Source organism: Lepisma saccharinum, chromosome 16 (genome assembly GCF_977018435.1).
Source record: "Lepisma saccharinum chromosome 16, izLepSacc3.1, whole genome shotgun sequence".
Taxonomy (NCBI): domain Eukaryota; kingdom Metazoa; phylum Arthropoda; class Insecta; order Zygentoma; family Lepismatidae; genus Lepisma; species Lepisma saccharinum.
Window position 1 is genome coordinate 31,310,154 of NC_139244.1, and position 12,260 is coordinate 31,322,413.

General features: G+C 38.2%; 1 protein-coding gene across 2 annotated transcripts in view; it reads right to left on the reverse strand.

Annotated features, from left to right (window-relative positions):
- Positions 1–304: 304 nt before the first annotated feature.
- The window catches only part of Task7 (TWIK-related acid-sensitive K[+] channel 7), a 75,123-nt gene continuing 63,167 nt past the window's right edge, over positions 305–12,260 (reverse strand). For both annotated transcript variants that reach the window (XM_083137296.1, XM_083137295.1), the window contains exon 5: positions 305–920. In XM_083137296.1, coding sequence (XP_082993422.1) covers positions 644–920 — 277 coding nt within the window. In that variant the 3' untranslated portion in view covers positions 305–643. The remainder of the gene's footprint in view (positions 921–12,260) is intronic.

A 12,260-nucleotide genomic window follows, 5' to 3' on the forward strand; every position in this document is an offset into this window, starting at 1 on the left:
CAACTCCTAAAATGCTTTCTACTTTTTACTGTACTCTCTCCATTGTTGTTTCCGCATTTTAGTACATTGAATACAAATAGTACTAGACCAACTTATGAGCATTTTAAAAACGTTCCTTAAGATTATATACAGGGTGTTCATAAAGTCCCAATACCATTACAAATGTAATGTACATTGTAATGGTACTGAGACTTTATGAACACCTTGTACTTCTTCCAAGTCACAGTGTCTTGTATGTGAAAAAGTAACATCAATGCACATATACAGTAGTCCTCCCATGCACTGTTCACCATTGTATTTACAAGGTAGCAAGAAAAAGGTCTACTCATTCCATGGCTCTTAAGCTGTGAAAGTTACATTTCCAATGCTTAATAAGGGTGTTAAGATGGAAAAAGACATTTAAAATGTCATATTGTGCACAATTTATGTATGCAAGCATGTAAACAAAAAAACATGGATATCTGCAATAGGTCTAGGAATGTATCATCTGCGGATATGGGTGGAATACTGTATAAGAAATCATAAATATTCAATTCCAATCAATGCATGGTTTGAAAGGGATTTCATATTTAATTGAGAATGTTATGAACTATTTTCTTAAAACGTAACAAAAAAAAAGTATCTATTTGCAACATATTTCTGGCTATACAGATGCTCGTTTTATACGATTGAAGTTGGCACTGGACGGATTATATATTGGCTCCAGTGGTAGCAGGTGGCGGCAATGTTGACTTCCATGCCTCTGGTGACTGCCAAGGCAGGTACAGGAACACACTGATGTTTGATCATTGTCTGAGCCCACCATAGCATGACCAGCAAGTAGTTTTCCATTCACAGCCATTACTTCACCATCCAGGGTTACAACGTGCTGAGAGGCTGGTTGAAGTTCATTGTCTTCACGTTTCACATCCTCAGCATTCCTGGAATATTATTATTATTATTAATAAAAAGAAATAAGTAATATTGGTAAGAAATTCACAACTCAATATATTCTGTACAGTAATAATTATGACTGGTTTTCACACATGGACATGGAAAATGACACACGAGTGTGAGAGGGCAATCCAAGAATACAATTTAGGTGTATAAATTTATTTTTGTGGCATTATTTTAAAAATCCGCCAGGATCCCTATACTTAGGCTACAATACTCAGGAGTGCTGTAGTGCACATTTTGGGAAATCTCTACAAAGGTAATATACTGTATAATATTTCTATATCAAAGCAATAATCTAATATAAACTGGTTTTCTACCCATCACTTTTTATTTACTTCTGACAGTAATTGTTATTGATATATGACAAGGGTTACAACTATCGCAAAAATGTAGGGTGCAACCATTCAAAGTAATTAATATATGTATAATACTAAGAATATAGCTGGAGCTAAAGGGTCTACAGGGTGTGCCCAGACCCTAAGGTTCACAATGTTTGTTTGTTTTCCCCTTACAATCAGTTTGCGTAGAAATTAAAAGTAGAATTTTAGGAAGATTATGTAACTTTCGGTATCACCAAATAACATTCATTTTAGAATAGTTTACTGCGGATTTGGAGAGTAAGGAAACTGGGAATTTTCAGAAATATTTTCTAACTGTGCAGTTTTAGGGAAGGTGGTGTAGTTAATTTTAATTTGTTATGTCTTAATTGTTTTTCTTTGTCATTCTTGGCAAGGGTCTTTTGTAAGAGCTGTCCATGAGGTTGAAATATACTAGGTCTAATAAAAACACTCACTCAGTCCTTGATGCTATAGCCTGGGTTGGACCTTCACCTCCACAATAAATCTTTGCCAGCGGTCCTGATGCATACATGCTGCTTTCCAATTTCTTACTCCAGCTGTACGGGCATCTCTTCCTCCATTGTCCTCCCATCTAGTCTTCGGTCTTCCTATTCCTCTGTTTCCTCCTGGGTTACCATCAAGCACTTTTCTTGGAATCTCATCTTCTGCCATCCTCCTAACATGCCCTGCCCATTTTAGCCTTAATATTTTTATATATTTTACAATATCTATATCTTTATAAAGGCTATACAATTCTACATTATGCCTTGCTCTTCACCACTTCCCATCCTGTATGGGGCCAAATATCCCACGCAAGACTTTTCTCTCAAAGATATTTGGAATGCTTTCATCCGCTTTTGACATAGTCGATGTCTCCGCAGCATACTGCAAGACAGGGCAAATTAGTGTCTTATATAATGTTATTTTCATACTACGAATAAGAAGATGAGATCTGAAATGCTACTTTAGTCCAAAATAGGTTTTATTTGCTGATAGTATGCGTTTTCACATTTTAGAGGTGCTATCATTCATATTTGTTACCAAAGATCCCAAATAGACAAAGCTGTTCACTCTTTCAAACTTATAATTTCCTACATCCAATGATTCCATTCTGTATGGCATTCCAGTTAACATATATTTAGTTTTGGATTCATTTATTCTTAAATTGCTGCTGCCTCCAAGTCCGTAAAGGCTTCCAACAAAGATATTTTACTTCTACTTATAATATCAAGGTCATCTGCATAAGCCAAAAGTTGCACTTTGTAAAACCTGTACCTGTTGTCTGCATTCCAGATTTTCTAATAACTTTGTCCAATGACAAAAGACAAGCTAATGCATTACCGTGCCTTATACCATGACTAGTATAGAAAAAGTATGATATATCTGATTGTACACTAACACAACACAAAACCTTAGCCAAAGACACTTGGGTGAGCCTTATTAACTTTCTAGGGATGAATTCAACCATAGCTTCAAAGAGTTCCTCTCTCTTAATGCTCTCATATGCTGCCCTAAAGTCAATGAACAAATGATATGTGGAAACATTGAATTCCAGGCATTCCTCTAATATTTATCTCGGAACAAATATTTGCTCTGTTGTTGATTTTGCATGCCAGAATCCATACTGATATCTTCCACTATTACTTCCCACATAGGGCAATATTCTTTCATATAAAATATTAGAGAAAATCGTAAATCAACTACTTAACAAATTAACACACAGGGCTGTAATTGTTGCATTCAAGAAAATCTCCATTTTTATGTATGGGGCTGATAACCCTTTATTCCAGTCTTCTGGAATTTTTTCTTCATTCCATACCATGACCTAACAGCTCATGTACCTTTCTTATCATGTCATCTCCAGCATTTTTCCACATCTCTGCGTGTACCTTATTTAGCCCAGATGCTTTTCCATTCCTCAGTTTCTTTACATCTTTTTTAACCTCGTTTATGGTTGGTGATGCCACATCTTCCACGTTAGTGTCTATAGGGGATATTGTGGCATTCTCTTCCAACAGCAAACCATCAACTGCGTTGTAAGTAACTCTTTGTCCTCCTAGTAATTCACAAAAATAGTCCCACCCACCTTCTCAGAATTTTTGGCTGTTCATTTATTAACGACCAATCTTTATCTTTACATGCATTCAGTCTAGGTTTGAAATCCTTTTAATCAGAATTAATTTTGGTGTAGAATTTTCTAATACCCTATTTATTTTTCAAATTCTCCACTTCTTCTAGTTGGTTCTTCCTTAGCTCTCTTTTCTTTATTTTGTGAACAGCTTTCCCAATCCTCCTTTTCTCTCTATATTCCTCTACAGAGCTCCTTGTACAACTTCTCTGAATCATTTTTTGGTGCGCTATATTCTTCTCCTCTGTTACTTTCATACATTCATCATCATAGCAATCATTTCTCTTCTGGGACTGTTCCCATCCAAGAACCTTTTCTGATGCATTCCACATTACTTCTATACATTGCCTCCACTGTTCATTTACATCATCCACTTTCTGGTACCATTTCCAATCTCACAGTTATCTTTTCTTTAAACTGATTACTATTTCTTGTTTTTTCAGTCCTTCTACATTAAACTTTCTTAACCTTTTCTCTTTACTATTTCTTACATTAGACAACCAAGCTCTAACTTTTGCTTAACAAGGAAGTGACCAGAATCAATATTAGCTCCCTGATAACTCCTTGCATCCCTTACATCATAGTTGTGTCTTTTGTCTATTAAAACATGATCTATCTGGTTATATGTATTGTCATCAGCATTAGGATTTATTTTCTTATTTACAATAGGAGGATTGACAGGAGTAGTACTAGCAAATTCATCATTAGATATTGTACTACACGATACATATTATGTTGTAGCACATTTTCATTATGTATTATCTATAGGAGCAGTATTTGCTATTATAGCAGGGGGATTTCCAGGTCATTTTCTGTATCTTTGTGATAAAACATGTTGAAGATACCGCCATAGTCCTAGATTCAGCAAAATCAATTACACACATTACATTATAGTTTGTTGCATCATGCAAACTAAATTTCCCAATCACTGGATAGTACTCCTCCTCATGACCAAATTGTGCATTAAAATATCCAATTATAATTTTAGCATGTGGGATTGCTCTCCATCAGAAGCCATTCCAGGTGGCAGATAAGATAAGATGAGATAAGATAAGGGAATGCCCACCAGATACCAGGGTGTGGTACCAGGGAAATAAAATAATTGGGACAGACCTAGAAACCAGCAGGTGAGAATGATATCCCAAAGGCTAGGGGAAGAAAACCTCGATAGCAAATTACCTGGTTGGGGATTGTTCATGGGGCTGATAACTCCATATAGTGTAAAACTGATTTTATTGAGAAGTCACTAGAAGTAAGAGCCGGACTGTCTAATTGGAATCGACCTGGAAACCATAGAAAGGCAAAGGATTTGAGGATTGTATCTTGGAATGTACAGTTATTGCACAGAGGTCGAGCCCTAAATGTTTTAAAGACCAACTGAAGAAATGGAAAGTTGATTTGGCAGCATTATAAGAGATAAGACTGGAAGAGGGTGTTTTGAGAAAAGAACGTGTTCAGTATACTAATGCTGTCATGAAAAGTAACATATGTTTGGAACTGGGTTTGTTGTTAGTAAGATGATAAAGAATTTGGTTATAGGATTTGAAGATGTAAACTCCCGTTTTTTTAAAAAATTATAGTTTTATTAATATACATCCTCCAACTGAGGTTTCTAGTGATGAACTGGCTTCTTTTTAGAGCTTGAGAGATTTTATGATAAATGTCGGACGCATGATGCTAATAGAGACAACTAAGTGTTGTTATTTCAAGAAGAAAAGAAAAACAGCTCTATAAAGGGAATCTTTGAAATGTTTTATTCTTACGGACACTATTGCCTCAATCAATTACCCAGCATTAACTTAAAAAATAAGTTTATTTAAAAATTTACCAAATAAATACCGAAATACTACTGTATAAATACCTTGGAAAGAGCATGCAAGAACCATATACAACTTTTTTCCTGCTGATGTAGTTAATATTCAACCCATCTGATTTATTTATTTCTTATTTTTAACTTTATGTACAGTGGGATGCATAAGTATTAATAACCAAATTGTCCATCACCATGCTCATGCACTTTATTTTACCCAATGAGAGCTTCAAGAATTGAAACAAAATACCAAACAAACTGTTGATAACCTCTGAACCAGCGTACATAAAAATATGTTCTTTAAAAAACGCAGAATGCAAGAGAAAAATTGACGAAAATAGTCATGGACAATTAATTTGCTAAGCAATACTTATGCATACCCAGACCAAGATGTCTAGTTACGCTTTTGATTAGGAAGAACATTCTATTTTTGAGTTTTGTTGAGTTTGTGTTTTGTTCAGTTTATGCACAGATAAGGCAATCGGGACTGGACCCACAGTTTAAAGTGGGATCCGAACTACTATGTGCTTCCGTATCCAACCCGAAACCCCTTTATTACAATTCGACTACGTTACAAATACACAGTGGCGTAGCGTTATAGTACGCCCGTACGACCGGAGTTCCCCAATTTAAAATTTCAAAAATGCGTAAATGCTGTCAATATAAAGTAAATCTTGACTAATTTCATATATGTCTGACCTTCATGGCATTATAATAGCTATTTTTCGCGATCCGCTTGCAACGCTCCACTAACAACACCCGTTCTAGCATTTTTTTTTCAATGCCTTTCCTGGCCGGACGCCGAGCAGGTTCGGCGTACAGGACCCTATATTCCTTGCTGCCTTTCTGGAGGGAAAGCTTGGATCTTTAAAGCACGCGCCCAAATGCTCTCTCGTACGCCAGCGTATGGAGCAGACGGCTACGTGATTGCTTCACGTGACCACAGGTATTGTAGAATTCCTACCCGGTTCTTCGCGCTCGTGCCACTCGTGCTATGTGTTGCTACAATACGAAATATTGACTGACGTAACTTTACCAAACTGAAATATAGCACTTCTTAATGGCCACTGCATTGTATAATTTATCGCACGAACAGCGATGTGCATTAAAAACTAAAAGATCAACACAGTTTTTGTCAAATAAGTTGGTGAAGTCCTCGTGGTAGAAGTTCAGCCTGTGGTTGCTCTACCACTTAATAGAAAAAAAAATAGTTTTGCGGGTTATTATTTTTTCGTTATTATGTAACTGCTTAATATTGTGTCAATGGAAATGTTTAGCATTCATTTGAAAACTCTTAACATCGAATGGTCTCTGGACAAAATTATTTTAAAATGTTTATAAGCATTCTCAAGACGTAATAAACAGTGGTCTGAATTACTACTCGGCACTGTTACGTTAGTAGAGTGTACGATAGTTGTATCATCCGCCCACCTCAAACACACTGTCAGAGTGTTTTGCACAGCGCGTCAAGGCGACAGAGGCCGCTGATTCGAATCCCGGCGTGAGCACGGGTGTTCTTTGTCAGTATCCCTTCATCAATATCATCACTCATATTCGCGATTAACCAAAAGTGGTAGAAAAGCGAAGTAAAATAAACCAAATCAATCAGTAGTTGGATCATCCACAACAATGACGTCTACTGTTGTGCAGAGGCGCTTGTGATTCAGGTAGGTTTTATAATGATTTGCGTCATGCCGAAAGGTATAAAACACCAGAGTTCAAAACATTTGTGGCATAGTGAGGCATTTAATTTTCTAGCTAAAACATGCATGGATGATGTTTTATTGAAAGCCCAGCTGACTTCAGGCAAATAAACAATACCTGTGGCGACTAATGCCATAAGTAAATTATTAAGCAAAAAAGGACCGACCCTTCCTTCGGACTTGGCGTTCCCACCCGAAATGCCCATGCTACGCCACTGCAAATACACCATAGAGGAGGCCTTTAAATACACTATGAAAGCCGCTTCTATTGTAATAACGTCCTCATATCGAAAAAAAAAAAAAACTTTGGCTGAGGTATTGGGAGGGTGGGGGCACACACCTTGGCTCACAGCGTTTTAATCGCCGTACTGTGTAGAACAGGGATCGCCAAACCGTCGATCGCGAGCTACCGGTAGCTCGTGAGGGGTTTGGCTACAATTGACCTTAGATAAGAGCGACAATATTTGAGTGAAACTTTGGTTTTGTCCATAGATGGACACCTGGACAACTCGTTCCAATATCTGTGACAACCTATTCAACCAACCAATCAAATATTGTGGATGAAAATGAAATTAATTTTTGTGATCTAAAATAAAATGATTAAACATGTTAAAGTTTTGATAAACATAATATTGTAAATATTCCATCCACACTTGGTAGCTCATCATGTATTTTCAAATGTGGGAAGTAGCTCAATGACTCGGTGAGTTTGGAGACCTCTGGTGTAGAACATGTACGTGAAAAAGAGGACGCCTGGAAGTTCTAGACATGAATTCTTCAAGCGAACGGACAATACCCTGAAAAAAAAAATCGACTTGCGCACCGAGTCGGTAATGCGGCTGTTTTTTCGCCCGCTTGATACACGGGCAGCGACGGGGAACGGGCGAAAGCCACGAAACCGCTGCGGCGCTCATTATGCAGCCAAGATATCGCAGGTTGCAGCTGGGTTCCTGTAGATGTCCTTCCGAGCGCCAGTATGAGGCATGGTGGAGCATCTTAATAAAATGACGTTGCCTCATACGACATATCGATCCGAACTGTAAGCCCTGGTATGAAAGTAAGAGGAAATCGATTTTTTTTTATTTCCGAGCAAGATAAGGATGCTCTGTTTGCAACAGACTTGCAAGATGTCTGTACAAGCTTCTGTGGTGAGGAAGGGCGCGTTGAATAAATGTTTTTCTCTTCGGGGAAGTATCTCTGGGGTAAAAATGTTTTTCTCTTCAGGTTAAAAAGAGACAGCTTGCAGGTTTTACGGTGGTGATCTGCAGTGATGTGCGATACTTTTAAACAGTGATAATTACGTCTAAATGTAGACAATGTACTATCATTTGTGTAGACAGTAGTATACGGATTTTTTTCGGAAGTCACTGGAATTGTAAAGGTGGATATTTATTACACAGCTGTGTTCTAAGGCGGTGGAATGCACAATAAAATATTTCGTAATTATCATTTTTAACTTTCGTTTTAAAAGTTGTTCAAAGATAATAAAATGGAAACCGGGGGTTATTTTAAGGTGGACTTCTATTTATCATACCGCTTTCATTTTAAAATTTTGATTTTCTCTAAATTTCGGACGGGCTGTAGCCCCATCAGCGCTACCCAGTGTACGCCAGTGCGTGTAGACAATGTAATATGTGAGAATAGTATGCAGCCAAGTCCCATTTTACAATCATGTCGATTAGTATTCAGCTTAAAACATCCCTATTTATAAAAATAATACTTTCACAATCTCTTTCTAGCATAGCTTTGAGCAACTCGAAATTGTGGAGGCCAGGAAGAACTCCGTACGGTGCGAGGTTCCCGCCTGCATGCTACACGTCAAGGCTAGTAAGCAGCAGAGCAGGAGTGGGGGAGACGCTTGTGTTGAGTGGGAAAAATTACTGCGGGGAAAGGCGTCATCCTGTTCACGGAACAGGCTTCTTCTGCCATGAGTACAATGTCAAAGTGCACTGTTGCTCACTATCAGATGACGAGAGGTTTCCCACTGTACGGACGCGACCGACGAAGCCTTCTGCATAGCTCACTCTCTCTCCTTTCAGTCCGCAAGCGGATGGGAGAGCGCTCTTTCACAAATATAGAATGTTTGCGAGACCTGTTCTAGCATTTTTTTCTATCTTATTCATTCATTGAAGACAATTCTATTTCATTTCTACAAACTTACAGTCGTCGCCAATTTATTTACATTTTATAAGCGTATTGCATTGTCACCGCGTAGACGTATACTTAGACGGGCTTTACGTGACGTCAGAGATCATCAGCTACCGTGTTTTTCGAACCTTCGTCTGCTCTTCAAATTTACTAATACAGGCAAATATTAGATTGCATATTATTATTAGATATGAAATTTACTTGCAAATAATAAACGAACAAGTCTTTTGTGTTTGCATATTTGCAGATGTGCTTTAGTTCTGTGGGATCCAAAGTGAAACAAACTTGGGATCTTTTTTTTTTTTTTTTTGAATTTGCCAAAATACATTTCATGAAACGAGAAGAATGTAATTTTTTTCGTGCTAAGAGTAGCCTACCAGTAAATCTTATTATTAGCGAATAAAAATGGCGAACATTTTGTAACCTGAACAAACATATTTTTAAGAACAATTAATTACATTTTATTCCTTCGCACCGAACACAGGACACTAGGTGTTCAGTTTACACTGCTTCCAAACCGATTATTTTCAATTAATGTAGAACAAAAGGACAGGCTTAGATGTTAATAAATATGAATTATTATGAAGTTCTCTTTAAGACAAAACGAAAAAAAAAATATAAAAACATATTTCAAATTTGGAACGAATATGGAACAAAATAAATCTCAACGAAGAAAAAGAATGGTTGTATAGAAAATTAATTCCTTAAAAAATCTTAAATGAGACAACATGGGGTTATATCACTTTGAAAAAAAAAATGACAGCTTCATGAACGACAGACTCTTAACTACTATAGAAATTAGAATAAGATAGAACGGGGAACAGAATAGGGGTTTCGAATTCTGTATAGTCACTAATTCATTACACCTTGTTCCCATTTCTCTCGCTTGTTCTTCTGTTCAGAACTTGAGGAAGGAAAGTCAGAGAGGATGGAAACTCGCCTTCAGCTGTCCTGGACAGTTAAAGAGCCCATTTCATCAAGTCCGTTGGGACAGCGCCAACCCCCTTTTAGCGGGCGTTCTGGAAGGACGTGTTTGGCAACTGAAAGTGGCGGCAGCAGAAGGCAGGCTATTGGAGGGTAAAAGTGCTTGTTTCAAGAAATTGCTTTAATGTCAAAGGTATTTAGGAGAGGAAATATACTCTTTGACTTAGAGGTAATTGGACCATAAATTATTTCTTTGTCAAAGTGCGTCAAAAAGTTTAATTTCCTGAAAATCCATAATTGATTTCCTTTGACATAGTCCGCCATCTTTGTGCGGAAACCGTAGACATGACAATACATGTATCGGGTATTTCATAAATAATTGAGGGGTTACAAAAATGTATCGCAAGTAAACTATTGAACTGTTGTTAATTAAACCAGTCCAGAACGAACGAGAAACTCAAACTTTTTTCTTTTTCACCTACAAATGTTCAATGTGTGCACCACAGGTGACACGGCACGCATCGACACGATATTCTCTACTTCTTGCCACACTCGCATCAACATGGGCCTGTCAACAGTGTCTATCGCTGCGATGATACGCTTTCTTAGGGCTGCGATATCACGCGGCATCGGTGAGACGAAGACCCTGTCTTTGATGAAACCCCACAGAAAGAAGTCATACAGTGTAAGGTCCGGTGATTTTGGGGACCAAAACATTGCACAAAACACTGAGAGTGATGTGGGTGTTTTGAGTGTCGCCTAGCGGCAGGGATATAAACTCTCAGCTTAACAAAACATACACGCACAAACTGTTTGCGTTCCTCGATCGTTCTGGTGTGGTTTCATTAACGTAAGTTCAATAGTTAACTTGCAATAAATTTTTGTACCCCTCAATTATTTATGAAACACCCGGTATACAGTTACGTAAAATATATGTACATTAAATTCTGAACGAAGAAAATAACACTTTCTTTGTCCTTGGAATAGCTTTCAAGTTATGGTCAACTAAAGAATTAATGAAATTTCGTAATGTACGATCTCAAGTCTTTCATGTAGTCATTGTTTTCTTGGTTCATTTTGATTTCGCCAATGAAGTATGTACTATTAGACTGGAACGTTCGCTGCAATACTTATCGACCACGAAAATTGAAGCCAGTTTTGCGATTAGTTTCTCCTGTTCAAGAGGGATGAAAACCCATTTATCCTAGATAATTACTAGTTAGATGAATGGAATAACGCAAAAGAAGAAATCATAAGAGATACATAAGGCTGCTTTAGGTGGAGAAGAATCGTTTACATAACAATAGATGCAATTAGGTCATATGAGACCGATTCTTCAAAAATGACAAAAATATGTTAATCTTGTGATGACTACTAGATGGAGTCATCGTATTGTGAAAACAATGTTAGAAAGCCATTGTTTGCAACAATCAGAAGAAGAATTGTTAATAATGCCGTGGAAACAAAAACTTCATATTAACGAACGAAATAATTATAATTGTAAGGACAAAAAAAATTGGAGCTATCTTGCGTTAATTTCATCTTATTGTCTACGAGTCTGTGAAATCTGCAAACTTCAAACTAACCCCAGGAGTGAAGACATGTAGACATCGGAGAGTAGTGCCACTGGAGGCCCAGTTGGAGTTCGGAAGGAAAGGCCGCCGACGCCACTACAGCTGTGGAACTGAGAACTTTAAAGCTCAAGACATGTAGACATCGGAAAATATGGCCACTTGAAGCCCAATTGGAGCTTGGAAGCAGTGACTGCCGCCCCAACTGCAGGCGTGGAGCTGAGAACTTTAAAGCCCAAGACATGTAGACATCGGAGAGTAGGGCCACTGGAGGACCAGTTGGAACTTGGAAGCAGAGACCGCCGCCCCAACTACAGGTGTGGAGCTGAGAACTTTAAAGCTGAAGACATGTAGACATCGGAAAGTAGGTCCACTGGAAGCCCAGTTGGAACTTGGAAGCAGAGACCGCCGACCCAACTACAGCTGTGGAGCCGAGAACTTTAAAGCCCAAGGCATATAGACATCGGAAAGTCGGTCCACTGGAGGACCAGTTGGAACTTGGAAGCAGAGAACGCCGCACGAACTACAGGTGTGGAGCTGAGAACTTTAAAGCTCAAGACATGTAGACATCTGAAAGTAGGGCCACTGGAGGCCCAGTTGGAGCTTAAAACCAGAGACCGCCGCACGAACTACAGGTGTGCAGCTGAGAACGTTAAAGCCCAAGAGTAGATGTTGACCGACTTAACGTCGGTCGCTGCATGG